Source organism: Simochromis diagramma, unplaced genomic scaffold (genome assembly GCF_900408965.1).
Source record: "Simochromis diagramma unplaced genomic scaffold, fSimDia1.1 OVJJ01000504.1, whole genome shotgun sequence".
NCBI classification, from domain to species: Eukaryota; Metazoa; Chordata; class Actinopteri; order Cichliformes; family Cichlidae; genus Simochromis; species Simochromis diagramma.
In genome coordinates this window covers 14693-36453 of record NW_024386732.1, presented here as the reverse complement: position 1 = coordinate 36453, position 21761 = coordinate 14693, and the positions used below count along the sequence as shown (strand labels likewise).

General features: G+C 41.8%; 1 protein-coding gene across 3 annotated transcripts; it reads left to right on the top strand.

Moving 5' to 3' along the window:
- Positions 1 to 275: 275 nt before the first annotated feature.
- Positions 276 to 21512, top strand: LOC120730891. 3 transcript variants are annotated; one of them, XM_040027595.1, is made up of 7 exons: positions 276 to 1039; positions 2537 to 2650; positions 2957 to 3070; positions 3312 to 3437; positions 20630 to 20705; positions 20868 to 21136; positions 21261 to 21276. In XM_040027595.1, exons 1-6 carry the CDS (start codon positions 951 to 953, stop codon positions 21126 to 21128), a joined length of 780 nt encoding a protein of 259 aa, XP_039883529.1. In that variant the 5' UTR covers positions 276 to 950; the 3' UTR covers positions 21129 to 21136; positions 21261 to 21276. The 3 variants fall into 3 exon arrangements, with proteins under 3 accessions (XP_039883529.1, XP_039883620.1, XP_039883448.1); XM_040027514.1 differs by lacking the exon at positions 21261 to 21276 and adding an exon at positions 21369 to 21512 and having other exon boundaries at positions 277 to 1039; positions 20868 to 21102; XM_040027686.1 differs by lacking the exons at positions 3312 to 3437; positions 21261 to 21276 and adding an exon at positions 21369 to 21512 and having other exon boundaries at positions 20868 to 21102.
- The last annotated feature ends 249 nt before the right edge of the window (positions 21513 to 21761 follow it).

The following is a 21761-nucleotide window of genomic DNA, read 5'->3' as shown; positions in this document are numbered from 1 at the left end:
TTTCTCACAGGCAGTGTTTTTTTAAGGTAGTCGTTGGAGAGGGAGGTTGGCTCTGGCCCCTCAGGCCCACCCACAAACGCCTCTCTGGGTGGTTCCTTCCCTCTTTCCTGAATTTCCTGGAGTGGAAGTGGGAGTAAGTGGAGCTTGTTGTTGGTGTCTCTTTGTGAAGAAACTGTAAGTTTGCTTTGTTTCCTCCTTTAACAGTTTGTCTTTAGCAACTTTACTGTTTGTTCAGCTCGTGTTTGATTTCTTCACACAACAAACTGTGTTTGTATTTCCGGTCTCTCCATTAAAGTCAGTGTGTAATGTTTTCCTGGCTAACATCAGCTGTGTGCAGCTTAGTTCCAGCGGTATTAACACCCCTAATGCCGCATAACTGCCGTCATCAAGCAAAAAGTAATGTCTTCGTGTTCTTCTATGCATTTGTATCGCTACGTAAAGTGCCATAAAACTCGGTACGCTTCGGTCGCCCCGCTTGAGCTGCCCGCCATTTTTTTGAAAAAAAAAAAAAAAATCCCCGGCCCGCTATGAATCCCGTGATAGGATGTGCCAAGAAGTATACACTCCACCCATGCTTCAAATCCGGGTGCAAGGAGAACGCGTTTGAAGCAGCGTTAACTGTTACGTAGTTAGCTTAGCTAGCAGAGCAGCTAGCAGTTAGAGTATGAACTCTGTAAGCAGTCAGCTCGGTCCTGGACATTGTTACTGACATAAAGCTGCTCTCTGCAGCCATGTTTGACCTGCTGCTTTGTAGGGCTACAGTAACGGAGGATTTGGAGGCTGAACTCGATTCTGTGACACTTTTTGTAGTGAACTGATGAAAGCTGTGTCTCAGATGGATGTTAGTCCAACCCACCAGACACGACCTCTGCAGCTCTCATGTGCACATGAATGATTTGTGTTTCCTCTGCAGGTAGAAAGTGTGTGTGAGCTGATGTGAATTGAGCAGCATGGATCAGTGTGAGGACAGAGAGGAGGGAGTCCCTCCCTCTAAAAGCACTCTGTGTGGGGAACATGAGAGCCAGACCAAAGCTCAGAGGTGACCATCTCTAACTGTCCATGACTCTTCTCCATGTCACAGCTCAGCACTCACATCACTGCTCCATCATTATTCACAGGAACCAGCCTGGACCTCCACCCAGCTCTGTGTCCTTACAGAGTGACGTGTTGATGGATGTCATTAATATATTTGAACAAATAGTTATCTGACAAAATTACATTAGGTTCTTTATGAAAATGTATAAAATTTTATCCGTTTTTACAGTTCATATGTGAGGATATGGAGAAGTGCGAGGGCCACATTAACAACAAATTGTGATTGATCATTTTGAGATTGAAGTCAAAATGTGGAAATTACATTTTTTTTAGTTTGAGACAAACTGCCATGGCTCCTATCTGGTCGTTAAGTGATGACGTGACTAATCCTACTTCCGGGCCTAAAGTAGTCTGCGTTTAATATGGCTTTTGTGTTGTTAACATGTTTAATGTTTTGTATTTTCTGCTATTTAATCTCAAAAAGCTCCTAAAACAGTCAGTGATCACTGTTGACCTCCCTCGGCTTTTATTACCACTAATCATTTATTTAAGCTCAGTTTTTAAAACCTTAGGATGTAACTACAGCCCAGCCCATGCAGCAGTACATGAATGACTAACCTCGTATTGTGGATGGATTATCTCAGTTGTTCTCCTGGCTGAAGTTTGGTCCTTTTACAGCATCCTGCCATGCGATTACATTTGTTCCTGACCACCGAGAACACTCACGTTAACTTTTATCGAGTGGAAAAAAAGTTAGCTTGTTTATATTATGCTAACATAGCTGTGTCGTTAGCGGTCACGTAGCACATCATTATATACCAGCTAGCCCAACTTCAGTAACCCTACAAACGTCACTGCTGTTTAGTTTTCTGTCTTCATTTATGCTGGAAGTGATAGCAGAGCTGTACGTTTGAATTTGTTTCCAAAACCCCGCAGTCAGGACATGCTATATTGTATTTAGATAGAAGCTAGCGAGCTAACTCCCTGCTAACTTCTAACTCTGTTAAATGTCATAAATTCCGTTTTCATGGATGCCTGGATGTTAAACTCAGTTGTTACACCTGGTAGAGCAGAACGCTGATCATTTTATTAAAGATGAAAGACTTTAGACAGTTTTTAACTCTCAGTAATGCCATAGTGATCGTTTGATATATGGACCTGCAGCGGAGTTTAGGCCCAGACACGGCTAGTGACGTCAGACTGAACAACCGGATAGTCTATAAAATGATTTTGTGTAGATGAGTTGGTGAAATCATTCTTCAAACTTGCAAACTTGAAATGTATATATGTATTACTCGATGGCTGATTAATTTGTTTCACTTATCTACACATTTAGTTGTAGAGGTTATATGAGCTGTGGTAGTTGTTTGGTTTGTAACAAATGTAATCTCCACATATTGACTTTTTTTCTCAAAGTGGGCACTACTTTTTTTTCTTTTTTTCATCATACAGTGAAGCTTTATGATGAGGCTTTATTGAAAATTTGAGTTTTTATTTTTAGGATCCATCAGAGGCTCAACCCTGAATCTGAACTCAGCTGTGTGTCCTTAAAAAGTCACTGGTCAGCAGATCGTCCCATTAATTTTAAAGTCCAGCAGGCGTCTGCTGCAGAGAGGTGAGCTGTTAGTAACATGAACTCTTTGATATCAGTTTGGTGTCTGATTTTAAATGAACTGTTTGATATTGTTTTCTGGTCTGACCTGCTTGGTCAAAGTTCAGCAATCAGAATACAAGGGCAGCTCTGTGAATTAGTCTAAATATTAGACACAGTGAAGAAAGCATTCAACTTTTATTTAATTTTTAAAGAATATAAAATTAATTCCTTTTTTGGTTAACAGCTGCTAGTCTGTCCAGCAGCTTCTAAAGACTAAAAAGTGTCTTTAATGTTTCATTTCATGCCGATCTTGCTCTTTGTCCACAGGATCCATGAAAGATTACACTCACCTGAACCTGATCTCAGTGGCATGTCCTTTAAGCGTCATCGGTCTATGGATCCACCATTAAACTTTAAAAAATGGGGGATTTCAAAGACAAAGTGAGTGAACATCGGTATAATTTATAATTAGATTAGGCACTTCCAAACATCTAGCAGATGACTTTGGTGTGCTTGTCACTTCCCGTTCCCCCCCTGTCCTCAATTTCTGAGTCATTTGAGGACTTTCAGTATCTCCAGTATTTGTTCAACACAGCAGAAAAGGCAGATTGCACATTCTTTTATGTTAAAATTGTTATAAAGAAACAGAATTTTATTCTTCATGTTTATTGGTCTGTAACAGTAAAATAAGTAAACTGGAGTCTGCTGAACATGATCCCAACTCCGTGTCTGTGAAGAGTAATCAGTCCATGGAGCAGCCACTAGAAATGGAAAGTGCATCAGGCTTAAGACCAAGGAAACGAAGGAGGTGAGTCCTTGAACATCCATCAGACTGGAAGAAGTATATTCTCATTGAGTGGTTGTTCTCGGGTTTAAACAGATCTTCATATTTATATAGTGCAAAATTATGAAGAATAATTAGAAGTGTTCGTGGGATGAGTTACTTCTTCGGCTGTCAATCAATTAAGATGTTTAATTGGATACTTATGAATAGTTAACTCGTGATTAATCACAGCAACCCAAGCTTCTTCGTTTTTCTTTTTTCCTGACAAAACATGTACATGGAAACACCACTAAAGAGAAATGGAAAAAAAACAACAACAACATACAGTAGTTGGGCTTCCCCCATTCCTTTTTGTTAATCAGACAAGCATTTCAACATTTTCAGATGACAGGGCAGCTCACTTTTTCTGAACAACATGCCCAGACAGTGATACAGATGGGCCAGGTGTTACTTGTGTACCAGGTAGGCCATCTCACTGTCTTCATGTTTGGAACTGGCTCTACAATGTATCACTTATTTCTCAATATACAAGCCTCTTCTTTGTCAGATGAAGACTCAGAGGCAAGCATGAGAGATGATCTTTTCTTAGATGGTTAATATGTTGCTGGTTGTTCAGGCTGTGGATGTCTCCTTGAATGTACCCATTGAAGCTGGGTCATCCTCAGAGACCTCCAGCACTCCTGACAAATCACACAAAACTGGCGACACCACAGAGCAAGAAAAAAAAAAACTTTCCCCCTCCTAGACGTTATGCACTGCCGCTCAAAAGTTTGTTCACACCTTCTAATTTAATGGTTTTTCCTTTATTTCCATGAGTATTTACATTGTAGATTCTCAGTGAAGGCATTCAACAATGAATGAACACATACGGAATTATGTAGTAAACAAAAAGGGTGAAATAACTCAAAACATGTTTTATATTTTAGATTCTTCAAAGTAGCCACCCTTTGCTTTGATTATCGTTCTGTACACTCTTGGCATTATCTCAATGATCTTCTTGAGGTAGTCACATGAAATGGTTTTTCAACAGTCAAGAAGGAGTTCCCAGAGAGGCTGAGCACCTGAGCTTCAGCCACCACATGGCTGTAGCACAGAAGGTAGAGCAGGTCATCTACTGATCAGAAGGTTTGTTTGTTCGATACCTGGCTTCCCCTATTCTGCATGGGAAAGATACTAACCCCACGTTGCTTTCCCATGCATCCATCGGATTATGAATGTGTGTGAATGGTAGTTAGAAGCACTTAACCCTTTAAAACCGGTCGGAGCGGGTACACTCCGTTTTTTGTGTAACTAATTTTAAATCACTGTAGAACTGCAACCATCATTGTATTACCTTCAGGGCCTTATAAGCCTGTACTGGTGTTTTTAAAAGTTATTTTTGACTTTATGCTTCTCTGTATCGTTTCTGGGACGCTTAGAACTCAAATTGCAAATTGATTGCTGGAAATAGTTTATTTTGATGCACATGCTGTTTTCAGAATCAGAAAGGGTTTTATTGCCAAATGTTGAGCAGGTTTACAACATTAGGAAATTGCTGCGGTGCTTCAGTGCAAACATACTAACTAACTAAAGTGCTAACGTAGATAGATATATACATGAGTGCAGGTGGTGATCAGTGCCAAACATGGAATGATGCAGTGAACACAGCGTAGGGTCATGTGTAAATGGTGGGAACAGTCATATGGTTATTGTTCATGTGTCCGACGGCAGAGGGGAAGAAACTGTTCTTATGGCAAGAGGTTCTGGTGCGAATGGACCGGAGCCTCCTGCCTGAGGGGAGCAGGTCAAACAGACTGTGTCCAGGGTGAGAAGGGTCAGCTGAGATCCGAGCTGCACGCCCCAGTGTCCTGGAGGTGTACAGGTCCTGCAGAGATGGGAGTCTGCAGCCAATCACCTTCTCAGCAGAGCGCACAACACGCTGCAGTCTCTGTTTGTCCCTGATAGTGGCTCCAGCGTACCACACGGTGATGGAGGAGGTGAGGATGGACTCGATGATTGCAGTGTAGAATTGCATCATCGTCCGTGTTGGCATGTTGAATTTCTTCAGCTGCCTCAGGAAGTACATCCTCTGCTGGGCTTTCTTAATGACGGAAGTGATGGTGGGCTCCCACTTCAGGTCCTGGGTGATGGTGGTACCCAGGAAGCGGAATGAGTCCACAGAGGTGATGGGGGTGTCAGACAGGATGATGGGGGGGGGAGTGGGGCTGTGTGCTTCCTGAAGTCCACAATAATCTCCACTGTCTTCTGGGCATTCAGCACCAGGTTGTTGTGGCTGCACCAGGACACCAGATGTTCAACCTCCCTCCTGTAGGCAGACTCATCCCCGTCAGAGATGAGCCCAATAACGGTGGTGTCATCTGCAAACTTGATTAGCTTGACAGACTGGTGGGTGGAGGTGCAGCAGTTGGTGTACAGGGAGAAGAGCAGAGGAGAAAGAACACAGCCCTGAGGGGAGCCGGTGCTGATGGTCCGAGAGTCCGAGACATTCTTTCCCAGCCTCACGTGCTGCTTCCTGTCCGTCAGGAAGTCAGTGATCCACCGGCAGATGGGATCAGGCACATTCATCTGGGAAAGCTTGCCTTGGAGATGGTCTGGAAGGATGGTGTTGAAGGCAGAGCTGAAGTCCACAAACAGGATCCTGGCGTAGGTTCCTGGGGAGTCCAGATGCTGCAGGATGAAGTGTAGGGCCATGTTGATTGCGTCATCTACAGACCTGTTGGCTCTGTATGCAAACTGCAGGGGGTCCAGGAGGGGGGCCGTGAGGGTCTTGAGATAGGAGAGAACCAGGCGCTGAAATGGCTTCATGACCACAGATTGTCAGAGCCACGGGTCTGTAGTCATTTAGTCCAGTGATCCTAGGTTTCTTGGGGACAGGGATTATGGTAGAGGACTTGAAGCAGGCAGGCACATGACATGCCTGCAGTGAGGAGTTGAAAATGCCAGAAAACACTGGGGCCAGCTCGTTTGCACAGTGTCTGAGGGTGGCAGGAGACACACCGTCTGGGCCGGGAGCTTTTCGAGCATTCAGACTCATAAACTGCTTCCTCACACCTGCTTCATGTATACGAAGAGTTGTGGTGGGAGGAGGTGGTGTGAAATCCTCTTTTGTGTGGGGTGAGGAGGGGGGTGTTGTAGGTGAAGTGTTTGAAGGTGGTGATGGCTCTATGGAGGGGGGAGAGGTGGGGGAATGAGTGTCCAAAGTGTCTCTATTGTTGGGGCCGTTGGAGGTGTGAAGGCAGCCTGATGGCTCGTCAAAACGGCAGTAAAAGTCGTTAAGGGTGTTGGCCAAGAGCAAGTCATCAGTGGAGTGGGGGGTTTTAGGCTTGTAGTTGGTGATATTCCTAAAACCTTTCCACACAGAGGCTGAGTCGTTCTCTGAGATCTGCTGCTGCATCTTCTCAGAGTGCTGATGTTTAGCAATGTCCACTTCTTTAGTGAACCTGTACTTGGCCTCTCTGTAGCAGTCCCTGTCTCCGCTTCTGAACGCCTTTCTCTTTTCCAGCCACAGCTTTTTGAGTTTAGGAGTAAACGAGGGTTTGTCATTGTTATAACTCACCCTGGTGCGTGATGGCACAATGCTGTCCTCGCAGAAGTGGATATAGGAGGTGACACTGTCCGTAAACTCGTCCAAGCTGTTAGAAGCAGCCTTCATTGTGTCCCAGTCGGTAGACTCCAAACACGTGCGAAGCTCCTCCACAGCCTCGTTGCTCCACAGTTTTTTGGTCCTCACGACAGGTTTGGAGAGCTTCAGCCTCTGTCTGTACGCGGGGATCAGGTGGATCATGACGTGGTCAGAAAGTCCGAGTGAAGCGCGGGGCACCGCACGATAGGCCCCGCTGATCGTGATGTAACAGTGGTCCAATGTCCTCTCCTCTCTGGTCGGGCATTTAATATACTGCTTGTATTTGGGAAGCTCATGTCTCAGATTGGCTTTGTTAAAGTCCCCAAGAGCAATGATGAGAGAGTCTGGGAATGTCCGCTCCATGTGCAGTATCTGCTCCGCGAGTGCGCACTGAGCTGCCTGCGCATCCGCATCTGGTGGGATGTAAACAGCGGCCAGGATGAATGAAGCAAACTTCCGCGGAGAATAAAACGGTTTGCAGTGAATAAAAAGGTATTCCAGAGAGGAAGAGCAGTGCTGAGCGATCACTGTTACTTCTGTGCACCAGCCACTATTGATGTAGAAGCAGAGACCTCCACCTGTGGTCTTACCAGAGAGAGAGGCCTGCCGGTCCGCGCGCAGCAGATGAAAGCCCTCCAGCTTGAGCGCGCTGTCCGGGATGTCCTCACAGAGCCACGACTCCGTAAAACATAAGACACAGGAGGAGGCAAAGTCTCTGTTCATGCTTCTCATCAGGGCCAGCTCGTCTATCTTTTTTGCAAATTTGCATTATAATTATTTTCCGTTTTCCTGCAGTATATAAAAATTGGTGTATTTCAAAAATAAAACTATGAAGAAACAAAATAAATTTCCTGTGGTGGGAAACTATTTTGTGCAACTTTTTTGTATTTACTGTTTTGAGGGATAAGCCTCTTAAATTTCTCTAACTAGAAATATATCTAAAGAGCCAAAAAAAAAAAACCCCAAAAACTATTTTAAATTTTTTGTAGTTTATTGCACTTTTTTGCAATTTATGTAGTTACTATGGATTCAATGCATACATATATTAAAATTTGGGCTATAACAGTTTTATTGATGTATAGCAACTTGAATTGCTTCCACAAATGGCACTACAGCATGTAAAAATATAATATAAGCTCTGGCAGACTTGGTTCTATGGTAGGCCTTAAAGGGTTAAAGCATAGAAGACAGTGCTTGTGTGAATGTGGCATGTGGTATAGAGTGCTTTGAGTACTCCAGGAGAAGTAGAAAAGCGCTTTATAAGAATCAGTCCATTCAGTCAATTTTGCTTTTGCTGTGTGGACCATCTCATCCCAAACCATCTTCATTGGGTTTTAGGTCAGGTGACTGTGGAGTTCATGCCATCTGGCACAGCACTCCATCATTCTCTTGTCATTGTCCTGTTAAAAAATAAATGATGGTCTAACTAAACGTAAACTGGATTAGATGGCATGTTGCTGCAGGATGCTGTGGTAGCCACGCTGGTTCAGTGTGCCTTAAATCTTGAATAAATCCCTAACATTGTCACCAGCAAAGCATCCCCACACCATCACATGTTCTTCTTCATGCTTCACAGCTGGAACCATGCATGTAAAGAACATCCGTTCACCTTTTCTGCGTGTTTCTGTAGTGCAGTCACATGATCTAGATCTTCTGAGATCTACTAGACTAGATCTAGTACTTCACATAGTCGTCGTTCTGTGTTTGTATATGTATGTAGCTTTGTCCAGCCACTGGTAGGATTTCTGGATGTCAGCCACCTCCTCTATCTGCCGGTGGTACATTCCATGCAGGGGCCTGTCCTTCCAATTCAATTTTATTTATATAGCGCCAAATCACAACAAAAGTTGCCTCAAGGCGCTTCATAGATACAGAGAAAAACCCAACAATCATATGACCCCCTATGAGCAGCACTTTGGCGACAGTGGGAAGGAAAAACTCCCTTTTAACAGGAAGAAACCTCTGGCAGAACCAGGCTCAGGGAGGGGCGGGGCCATCTGCTGCGACCGGTTGGGGTGAGAGAAGGAAGACAGGATAAAGACATGCTGTGGAAGAGAGACAGAGGTTAATAACAGATATGATTCAATGCAGAGAGGTCTATTAATACATAGTGAGTGAGAAAGGTGACTGGAAAGGAAAAACTCAATGCAGCCTACGTCTATCGCAGCATAACTAAGGGAGGATTCAGGGTCACCTGGTCCAGCCCTAACTATATGCTTTAGCAAAAAGGAAAGTTTGAAGCCTAATCTTAAAAGTAGAGATAGTGTCTGTCTCCTGAATCCAAACTGGAAGCTGGTTCCACAGAAGAGGGGCCTGAAAACTGAAGGCTCTGCCTCCCATTCTACTTTTAAATACTCTAGGAACAACAAGTAGGCCTGCAGAGCGAGAGCGAAGTGCTCTAATAGGGTGATCTGGTACTACAAGGTCATTAAGATAAGATGGGGCCTGATTATTTAAGACTTTGTATGTGAGGAGCAGGATTTTGAATTCAATTCTGGATTTAACAGGAAGCCAATGAAGGGAAGCCAAAACAGGAGAAATATGCTCTCTCTTTCTAGTCCCTGTCAGTACTCTTGCTGCAGTATTTTGGATTAGCTGAAGGCTTTTCAGCGAGTTTTTTGGACATCCTGATAATAATGAATTACAGTAGTTCAGCCTGGAAGTAATAAATGCATGAACTAGTTTTTCAGCGTCACTCTGAGACAGGATATTTCTAATTTTAGAGATGTTGCGCAAATGGAAGAAAGCAGTCTTACATATTTGTTTAATATGAGCGTTGAAGGACATGTCCTGGTCAAAAATGACTCCAAGGTTCCTCACAGCGTTACTGGAGGCCAAGGTAATGCCATCCAGAGTAAGAATCTGGTTAGATACCATATTTCTAAGATTTTCAGGGCCGAGTACAATAACCTCAGTTTTATCTGAATTAAGAAGCAGAAAGTTAGCGGCCATCCAGGTCTTTATGTCTTTAAGACATTCCTGCAGTTTAACTAATTGGTGTGTGTCATCTGGCTTCATGGACAGATAGAGCTGGGTGTCATCTGCATAGCAGTGTAAATGTATACTATGTCTTCTAATGATACTGCCTAAGGGAAGCATGTATAATGTAAACAGAATTGGTCCTAGCACTGAACCCTGTGGAACTCCATAATTAACCTCAGTGTGTGAAGAGGACTCTCCATTTACATGCACAAATTGGAGTCTATTAGATAGATATGATACACACCACTGCAGCGCAGTACCTGTAATACCTCCAGCATGTTTTAATCGCTCTAATAGGATATTATGGTCGACAGTATCGAATGCTGCGCTGAGGTCTAGCAGGACAAGCACAGAGATGAGTCCACTGTCAGAGGCCATAAGAAGATCATTTGTAACCTTCACTAAAGCTGTTTCTGTGCTGTGCTGAGCTCTGAAACCTGACTGAAACTCTTCAAATAAACCATTCCTCTGCAGATGATCTGTTAGCTGTTTGACAACTACTCTTTCAAGGATTTTTGATATGAAAGGAAGGTTGGAGATTGGCCTATAATTAGCTAAGACTGCTGGGTCTAGAGATGGCTTTTTGAGTAAAGGTTTAACTACAGCCAGCTTGAAGGCCTGTGGTACACAGCCGATCATTAGAGATAGGTTGATCATATTTAAGATCGAAGAATTAATTAATGGCAGGACTTCTTTGAGCAGTTTTGTAGGAATGGGGTCTAAAAGACACGTTGATGGTTTGGAGGAAGTAATTATTGAAGTTAACTCAGAAAGATCAATTGGAGAAAAAGTCTAACTTAACATCAATGGTACTAAGACTAGCTGTAGATAATATTACATCTGTGGGATGATTATTGGTAATTTTGTCTCTAATGATAAAAATTTTATTTGTGAAGAAGTTCATGAAGTCATTACTAGTTAACGTTAAAGGGATGGTTGGCTCAAAAGAGCTCTGACTTTTTGTCAGCCTGGCTACAGAGCTGAAGAGAAACCTGGGGTTGTTCTTATTTTCTTCAATCAGTGATGAATAGTAAGATGTTCTGGCTTTGCGGAGGGCTTTCTTATAAAGCAGCAAACTATTTCTCCAGGCTAAATGATGATCCTCTAGATTTGTGACACGCCATTTCCTCTCCAGATTACGAGTCATCTGCTTTAGGGTACGTGTTTGAGAATTATACCACGGAGTCAGGTACTTCTGATTTGCGGCCTTAGTTTTCACAGGAGCTACAGTATCCAGAGTCGTACGTAGTGAGGAGGTGAAATTATTAACAAGATAATCGACCTCTGTTGGGGTAGCGTTCAGATAGCTGCTCTGCTCTGTGTTGGTACAGGGCATTGGAGATGATACCAGTGGGTGGATTATATTCTTAAACTTAGTTACAGCACTTTCAGAAAGACATCTACTTTGATAAAGTCTACTCTCCACCGCTGTGTAATCAATAATTGTAAATGTAAATGTTATCAGGAAATGATCAGACAGGAGAGGGTTTTCAGGAAACACTGTTAAATGTTCAGGTTCGATGCCATATGTTAAAACAAGATCTAGAGTGTGATTAAAGTGGTGGGTGGGTTCTTTTACATTTTGAGAGAAACCAATTGAGTCTAATAACAGATTAAATGCCATGTTGAGGCTGTCATTTTTAGCATCTACATGGATGTTAAAATCACCCACAATAATTATTTTATCTGAGCTCAGAACTAAATTAGATATAAAGTCTGAGAAATCAGACAGAAACTCTGTGTAAGGCCCAGGTGGACCATAGATGATAACAAGTAAGACTGGTTTCTGAGTTTCACAGCTGGGGTGGACAATGTTAAGCATCAGGCTTTCAAATGAATTAAAAGTCTGTCTTGGTCTTTCATTAATTAATAGGCTGGTGTGAAAAATTGCTGCCACACCGCCCCCTCGGCCTGTGCTTCGAGATTTCTGGTAGTTAGAATGACTCGGGGGTGTTGATTCATTTAAACTAACATAATCATTCTGCTGCAACCAGGTTTCTGTAAGGCAGAGTAAATCGATTTGTTGATCAATTATTAAGTCATGTACTAACAGAGACTTGGAGGAGAGAGACCTAATATTTAATAATCCACATTTCACTGTTTTACTCTTTGGTTCAGATGTGGATACTGTATTGTTCTTTGTTTGTGATTGTTTATGTTTAAGTTGTTTGTTGCTGGTTTTTAGTTTGTTTTTTGTCTTTTTGGAAGCTGACACAGTCTCTATGGAGATGGGTTTTTGGGGGGGTAGCAGGAGTAGAGAAGCTGCAGAGAGGCGTGTAAGACTGCAACTCTGCTTCCTGGTCCCAACTCTGGATAGCCATATTTTGGGGGGTTTAATAAATTTGTCCATATTTCTAGAAATGAGATCTGCTCCATCCAAAGTGGGATGGATGCCGTCTCTCCTAACAAGACCAGGTTTCCTCCAGAAGGTTTGCCAATTATCTATGAAGCCCACATCGTTTCTGGGACACCACTCAGACAGCCAGCAATTTAAGGAGAACATGCGGCTAAACATGTCACTCCTGGTCTGATGGGGGAGGGGACCAGAGAAAACTACAGAGTCCGACATTGTTTTGGCAAAGTTGCACACCGATTCAATATTGATTTTAGTGACCTCCGATTGGCGTAACCGGGTGTTTAGTTTCCTGTCTTCATTTATGTTGGAAGTGATAGCAGAGCTGTACATTTGAATTTTTCCAAAAATCTCAGTCAGAACATGCAATATCATGCTTAGGTAACTAGTGAAACTAGCGAGCTAACTTCCGCTAGCTTCCTGCTAACTTCTAACTCCGTTAAATGCAATACATTTTGTTTTCATGGATGCCTGGAAGTTAAACTTTATAGTTTCACCTGGTTAAGCAGCAATGCTGATCCTTTTATTAAAGATGAAATAATTTAGACAGTTTTTAACTCTCAGTGATGCTGCAGTGTTCGTTTGACCTGAAGAATACGGAGTTTAGGACCCAGATTACTCCCAGATTTAAGAGCATCTTAGTCCGACAAATACGACAATAACGACGGCCGCTTGCATGTTCTGCAAAAAAATGTGCTTTGTTGTGTATCTGACGGACAAACACCAAACCAGTTCCACATCACTGAAGTTGCACCATTTTTACAAACCAATTCTGGTTCATCTGTTTCACTCAACAATCGGCCATGTGCGTATGAAAACAAAGGCACTGCGCATGCACGTTTTACTCATATTCTATCGCGATATTTCATTTTCCTATCGTTGCCTAACATTATACCGGTATTACCGTGAACGGTATAATATGGCCCAGCCCTACTTGGTAGATCCCGCACTTGATGTTGACTTGTGCTAGTTGATGCTAGCGCTCTTCCTCTCTCTCACCGCTATGGTTCAAAAACATCAACTTCTGAGTTTTCGAGAGGTCGCAAATTACGAGCCACCACTTCTGGACGTTTTCCCACACACGCTCTCAAAGTTTAGTATCCACGGAGAGCTGCCGTTTTCAGAAGATATGTTAAGTTTGCCAACGTTTCTGCTCAGAGAACCTGTTGCTGACAGCTCGGCGTGTCACTTCCGGTGAGGTCTCAACCTCAAATGTTCGAAGTTGAGGTAACCAAAATTTCAATGGGCTTGGAGTTGGCCTCTAGTGTTGTACGCCACATCCCCATTGAGTTCCTGATGAAGGCTCTTAGGGTCCTGTTGATCTTGTACAATTCTAGGAATTCCAGTATCCAGCTGTGGGAGACTGAGTCATAGGCCTTCTTGTAATCAATCCAGGCAGTGCACAGGTTGGTCAGCCTGGTCTTGCAGTCTCGGCTGACTGTTCTTTCTACCAGTAGCTGGTGTTTTGCACCTCTGGTATTCTTGCCAATTCCTTTCTGTGCCCCACTCATGTATTGACCCATGTGCCTGTTCATCTTAGCTGATATGATGCCTGACAGGAGCTTCCATGTAGTACTGAGTCAGGTTATTGGTCGGTAGTTGGATAGGATTGGTCCCTCCTTGGAGTCCTTGAGGATCAGGACCGTCCGACCTTCAGTTAGCCATTCTGGGTGTTTCTCTTCAACTAGCAGCTGGTTCACTTGTGCGTCCAGACGCTCATGGAGTGCAGTCAGCTTCTTCAGCCAGTAGGCGGGCGTGAACCACGTCGGGGCCTGGTGCTGTCCAACTCTTCATACTAGAGACCCTTGTTTGGATGTCTGCCACCATGATGGTTACTGGACCCTGTTCAGGGAGGTTGCTATGGTCTGCCCTCAGATCCACTAGCCACTGAGCATTGCCGTTATAGGTTGCGTCCTTCTCTCATATGGTCTTCGAGTATTGCTCAGTCTCCAGCCTTGGTGGTGCTGTTCTCTTATTGTTCCCTTGCCAATGAGAGTACACCATTGCTGGTTCTGTGGAGAACAGCTGGTTTATTCTCCTGCCTTATATCTCTGTTGTGTACCTCCTCAAGTAGCTGGCCAAGGCTGTATGTCTTTGCTTGACAGTTTCCAAGGCCTCGGGTATGGACAGCTTGCTGTATTTCTTATGCACCTTCTTTGTCGCACCTTTCTGCAACTCCGTTAGTTGGCTAACCTCCCTCTGTGCTAATTTGATCTTGCCCTCTAGCCTCCTTCTCCATGGAGGGTACTGGTCCTTGTGGCTGTTCAACTTATAGCCAAGCATCTCACTGATCACTGCTGCTGTATTGTAGATCAGCTTATTAGTCTCGGTAAGCGTGGCTGTAGGTATCACCCGTAATGCTGCATTAACATCATCTAGCAGACCTTCTGAGGGTGCTTCACATAATCTTGGTAACCGGCTTTGGGGGATCCAGATTTCAAGCTTGGCCATGATCCTATCTTTCAGGTCAGTTCCTGTCGCACTCAACAATCCTTCTCCCATCGCACTTGGGGCTTTGTACCCAATCTCGGGTGGGGGTGATGATATCTCCCCCCTGACCGAGGGGGCGGTGTGGCAGCAATTTTTCACACCAGCCTATTAATTAACGAAAGACCAAAACAGATTTTTAATTCATTTGAAAGCCTGATGCTTAGCCTTGTCCATCCCAGCTGTAAAACTCAGAAACCAGTCTTACCTATTATCATCTATCGTCCACCTGGGCCTTACACAGAGTTACTCTCTGATTTTTGCAGACTTTTTTTTTAATCTGATTTAGTGCTCAGCTCAGATAAAATAATTATTGTGGGTGATTTTAACATTCATGTAGATGCTAAAAATGACAGCCTCAACACTGCATTTAATCTGTTAGTAGTACTGGTGCAACGGATCAAAAACTCACGGTTTGGATCACGGTTTTATGTCATGGATCGGATCAATTTTCGGATCAGCGAAAAAAGACAAAAATTTAACATTTATTTATTTACTTATTGAAGTATCTTTTTTGCCTGTTAAAAACATTCAACTCAGGACTCATTCCACGCATTTATATAAAAACAAATTAAGGTGCAATATAGGGCAGTACAGGGCTATATATATCTACCACTCCGCTGTAGGTCATTAGCAAGAGTATAGAACTTGACTGCATGCTTAGTTGGCAATTCAGCCATTTGATTCATGATACAGCAGCTCATGAGTGAATGAACATGGTGCAATAAATGTGTTTTTAGAAGTACATGTTCCCACATACATACATTTACATTTACTTGAGTAGGGTAAGAGGTTGCCACCTCAGCATGCAGTCAAGTTCTATACTCTTGCTAATGACCTACTAATTGTATTCAGGTGTGGTGCACCAGGGACACATGGAAAAGTTGCATGACACCGGCCCTCGAAGGCTGGAGTTTGAGACCCCTGTCATACGGAATATGACAGGTGTGGTTGAACTGCATGAAGACTGAAGTTTCTCTTCTTTTCTGGCAGGACAGCAATGTGTCCTTGTCCTGTGAGCCACCGTAAGGATGTACTTAGAGTAGAACTGGACTGTCACTGGCCTCAGGCTCTTACCACCTTTTCAAAGACAAAGCAGTCATTTAGAAACATTTTGAGATATTTTTTTACCTGTAAATGCACAAAGAATTTAGAAATGTAATTCTTGTCCAGAGTGAACAAGCACTGACACTGTAATCTACAGCTGTGGCCAAACGGTTAGAGAAGGAGAAGTTTTGTTTGTTTATTTACAAAGTTGGTGTTTCAGTGATAGTTGTATATCATATTATATCACTTCAAACAGAGGTGACCCAGTAATTCTGCACTAATGAATTAGACTAACTATTCACTTAAGCTAGTTATTAAATTAAGTAAAGAGTTAGGATGCTGTGTAAGACATAAATAAAGCTAAAATACAAAGGTTTGGACACCGTTTTGCATGTTTCCCTACTGTAGGGGTCTCTGCAAGCATACAGGGCTCTGAGAGGGTACAAGATGACAACTTTGGAATTCTACTAGAAACAGTCGATCATATTTGTTTGTCAACGCTGAATTCAGGGCAAACTATGCTAAATTAGCTTTTTTAGCTAACAGGTACAATAAGTATAAAAGTTACTGTACGGCTATCATTTGTTAACATGACGCTTGTTCTTATACATGTAATACATTTATTACCAACCTGAGAGTTTATCCGCTGGTCATTCGACATGACGAATGACCTCTGAAGTCTTAATTCAGCTCAAGATGCTGTAGATTCCTGTCAGTAACACTTTCGGTCCGCTAGTAAAATGTAGTTCTATTAATCTGCGCTCGATTACCCTTGAACCGGAACCGGATGTAAGTCCCAAAAAACTGAATTTTGGAATTGAAATTGAATTGTAGAACTGAAACTGAATGGTGAGAGGTGAATCTGAAATTATTCAAGAACTACATTTTTGAAAGATAAAATACAGTTTCAAAGCAAATGAATTCATTTTCAAAACATAAAATTCAATTTCAATTTAGTGATCATTTTCAAACCAATGAATTGAATTTCAAATTAGGCTAATTCATATTCAGTTTTTAAAAGCAATTATTCTTTTAACAATATGTATGCATTAAGGCCATAGTAACTACATAAATTGCAAAAAAGTGCAATAAACTACAACTGCTGTTTTTGTTTTTTTTACACATTGTTCTAGTTGAATAAATTTCAGAGAGACATCCCTGAAATTGCAAAAAAAATGTAAATGTAAAAAAGTTGCACAAAATAGTTTCCAACCACAGGGAATTTATTTGAACCTCTTTATAGTTTTATTTTTGAGATACACCAATTTTTATATACTGCAGGAAAAACAAAAATAAATATAATAATGCAAATTTGCAAAAAAAACTGCATGTGCATCAGAATAAACTATTTCCAACAGTGTAATTTGAGTTCTAAGCGTCCCAGAAACTATACACAAAGGCATAAACTCAAAAAATAACTTTAAAAGCACCAGGATATCTTTGTAATTGCCCTATAGGTAAAAAAAAATTACATTTTCCGCGAAAATGACCTCACTTTGTGCTGACGTATATCTGAACGTTTGCACTAGCTTGTGTGGTTGCAATTCTACCGGGCTTTAAAAATAGTTACACAAAATTGAGCGTGCCTGCTATGACCGGTCATAAAGGGTTAAAACCAGACCTGTATCATTCTTTCAGTCAGAGCCCTGGTTTACATCTCAACTCGGGCTACTGAAAGAAAAGGTCTCTATAAGAAAACTGGTCTTGCTATTTATAAGGAAATGTTTATGTTACGACCTGGCTCTGCTAGGCAACAAGGGATGTAACATAAATGAGTCCAGAGACAGGAGGGTTAGATAAAAAGAAAAACATAAGGTTTACTAACACAACTGAAAACCATTAATGAAACAACTCACTAGGCAATAGGGGGATTTAAACAAACATAACAAACAACTCGTATATTCAAATAACACTAATAACACCAGTAGAACACTAATCATCTAAACATCTCACAGTTACTCAACACAAAGGTTGCAAAGAGCAGCAAGGCAAAGGCAGGAGGGACAGTCTGCACAGTCTATTCAAATCAACAAGTCCCCCACGAATGACGACTACTCAGCCTTTTATACTCCGTATTCGTAAATGCAGGCAGCCGTGTCATTGGTCCATCGTATTCAAGGCTCCTGCAGCAGCCAATGGTGTATGTGGTGGCACAATCTGATCTGCATGAAGTTGGGCGGGCATAGGTCCCTGGCCAGCCAATCACCCGTGAGTCCTGGAACACTTTGATTTCCATAGAGGAAGGCCAGGGGCCATAACAGTTTAATAATCATGTTTTGTATTATAAGGAGTGTATTAATCAAACAAATTCTGCTTATTACGCTGACATAATTAGTTCAAATGAAAATTCCACCATGATACTGTTTTCACTGTTCAACTCTTCTTTCAGGTCACCAGATTTTCTATCTGCCCACCTTTATTCATCGTCTTTCTGTGATCCTTTAATGTTATTTTTCATTGAGAAAATTTACAAAATATACCAAGACCTGGTTGCTGATGTTCCATGTAGCTTTTCCTTTGTAATTCTACTCCCATCACACTGTTTTTCTGATTTCCAACGTCCTTCTGTCACTGATATCTCTGATCTCATCTGTAAGTCAAAGCCCTCTACATGTCAGCTTGTCCCCATTCCTACAGTTCTGGTGAAGGCCTGTCTACCCTCTCTGCTTCCCCTTATATCTGCTATCATCTACTCTTCACTTACCACTGGAACTGTTCCTGCTTCCTTCAAAGTTGCTGCCATCACCCTAATATTGAAAAAAAAAACAGGTTTAGACCCCAATAACTTTAATCATTTTCATCCCATTTCCAATTTACCGTTAATCTCAAAATTTTTTGAAAAGATAGTTGCTTCACAAAGAATAATCTCTATGAACAGTTCCGGTCTCGTTTTCGCCCTTCCCATAGCATGATTAAAAATAACCAATGATGGCAGCTGACTCTGGTTTACTTTACATTCTTATTCTCCTTATTCCCCTCGATCTGAGTAGACTATTTCTCACTCTATTCTTCTCAGCAGGTTAGTTTCCATTAGGGCTCTAAATCAACATTATCCAGAATTAATAGTTTCTATTAGAGATGGACCGATCCGATATTATGTATCGGTATCGGTCCGATACTGACCTAAATTACTGGATCGGATATCGGAGAAAAATAAAAAATGTAATCCGATCCATTAAATATCACGAAAGCACCTCACAAAACTTGCAACACGCCGTAACTCACCTCAGAACGTTAGCACGTCGGAGCATAGCATGTGGAGCTTCGCTAGCAACCTGGCATTTCATCTCCAACAAAGTTATCCCGAGAGAAGTAAAGCAAGTGTGTAAGTCCATCTCTGAATGTTTGTAAAGCATTCCTGCGTTAAGCTTAACGAGCGACTGCCTCTCGCTCTCCGGCTGCTACTTCAATCATGAAACTGCTTAATGATCAGCTGATTGGCTTTTCTGTCGGGACTCCGTCTCTCTTGTTTGCTTTTGGCCCACTTTGCACCAGAAAGAGGAAACCAGCGGCTGAACAACAGCAGCACGTTTAAGCTTGATCAGCTGTTGTTAGAATTTATTTAATATTACTTTCTACTCGAGGATCTTTTTCTGTAGCTGACGCTGGTAACTGTGCAGGGGCGCATCTAGCAAAGTTTAGCCAGGGGGGGCCGATAGGGCATTAACAGGGAAAAGGGGGCACAAAGACATACTTTTCTTTCTTATTCTCATTTAAAATGTCTCGCTTTTAATTATTTAATATTTATCTGAATCTTACACCCAAAGTTTTAATCTGATGTAAAATGTATAGAAGTCCATTACTGCATATAGTAACTGTTAAGTCTAATATACCTAGTAAGCTATAGTACTTTTTCCTTTGGGAAGGTACCATCTGTGCAGTCTGCAATTTTGTTGAAGAAAGATGTTGAATCTATTTAATATTTCTTGAAAAAGAATTGATTTGTGCATTTTTTTCACACTGCATCAAATTAAGGTTGATTACGTCGATTAAGCATCATGAGGTGGAGCGTGAGGGGTGGTTCCCTATTTTTTATTTATTTATTTTTGTTGTTGCTGGGAGTTGGAACCCTATTAGTTAGGTTGCTTAATATTTATGCTAAGTACTCTTTAAAATACCAGAATAGGGAGGATGGTGTAGGTTTAAGTTTATCAGATTGATCAGTATTGCTGAACTATGAAATATTTTTTTTGCATACAGGTATAACAGAATAGCTTTAGTGTAGTTGTTGTTTTAAACTTGAGTATGAACTTATACAAAATGCAGCAAGATATTTAAAAAACAGTTTTGTTGATTAAAAAACACTATATCGGATTCATATCGGTATCGGCAGATATCCAAATTTATGATATCGGTATCGGTATCGGACATAAAAAAGTGGTATCGTGCCATCTCTAGTTTCTATATTACTGTAAATAAGTTGCCTGTTTCTGTTTCTTCTTCTGTGAAAAGTTTGGGTGTCATCCTCGACTTTATCCTTTAACTCATATATCAATAATGTCACATACAGCCTGACAATCTCACATTTTAGTAACTGCTCGTTCTACTTGGAACTCTGGCTGAACATGTACATCAAAAGTTACTCAGTTACACCTATTCACCACAAGAGGCAGTCACCTCATTCAACATCCAAACATCCAAAAGCTGACCTAATGAACCTTTGGCTTGTGTTTAACTCTTGGGTGGTCATATAATGTGAACTAATTCTTCATGATTCCTCCACAGAGTGGAACAGGAGAGCTCAGACGTTGCCTGTGGTCAGTCTGCCCAGCAGAACCAAAAACACAACTCCATATTCATGGTCTGTACATGTACAACAACTACTTTTACATCTATTCTGTTCACATTCATCTCCATGCTGCTCTTTGTAGACCGATGGATTGTCAGTGTGTCCAACATGGATCTGATGTTTGGCTCCATGATTTCAATCTGATTGAGTCATTCATAAAGTATTCTGTTCCAGCTGCTGGAGGACAACATCATCACTTTTGTGAAAAACGAGCTAAAGATGATTCAGAAGGTTCTGAGTCCAGATTACCCAGAATGCTTAAACAGTCAGAGGGAGGATGATGAGATGTTGGAGGGTAAAGATGAAGAGCAGAAGAGAGGCATCAGCAACAGAGAGGCATTTGTGAATATCACGCTGAATTTCCTAAAGAGAATGAAGCAGGAGGAGCTGGCTGACCGTCTGCAGAGCAGTAAGAGGATTTGTCTAACAATTTAAGTTACTGGGTGAATGACACACTAATGTCTCAAAAGATTGACCAACATGTATTCAAAGACGCATTTCCGGGGAAAATAAATTTGCATGTGGACATAATAATTCCATTGATACTGCTGTCTTTTGTTCCTTTAGGAACTCCTTTTGGAGTTCTTCAGCATCACCTCAAGTCTTTCTTGAAAAAGAAGTTCCATTGTAAAATCTGATTGTTGAAATTGTATTTTTATTATTATTATTGTTCAGAACTTCCAGCTGCAGTTTGTCATCGTAACCTTAAATCTAACCTGAAGAAGAAGTTCCAGTGTGTGTTTGAGGGCATCGCTAAAGCAGGAAACCCAACCCTTCTGAATCAGATCTACACAGAGCTCTAGATCACAGAGGGAGGGACTGCAGAGGTCAATGATGAACATGAGGTCAGACAGATTGAAACAGCATCCAGGAAACCAGACAGACCAGAAACAACAATCAGACAAGAAGACATCTTTAAAGGCTCACCTGGAAGAGATGAACCAATCAGAACAGTGCTGACAAAGGGAGTGGCTGGCATTGGGAAAACAGTCTTAACACAGAAATACAGCCTGGACTGGGCTGAAGACAAAGCCAACCAGGACATCCAGTTCATATTTCCATTCACTT

Excerpts from the sequence above, each read along its gene's own strand:
- LOC120730891 (XM_040027514.1), top strand. The coding sequence starts at position 951 with ATGGATCAGTGTGAGGACAGAGAGGAGGGAGTCCCTCCCTCTAAAAGC. Across the intron at positions 3,071-3,311 it reads TGGGGGATTTCAAAGACAAA|TAAAATAAGTAAACTGGAGT; the intron begins GTGAGTGAACAT and ends GGTCTGTAACAG. Across the intron at positions 3,438-20,629 it reads AGACCAAGGAAACGAAGGAG|AGTGGAACAGGAGAGCTCAG; the intron begins GTGAGTCCTTGA and ends ATTCCTCCACAG.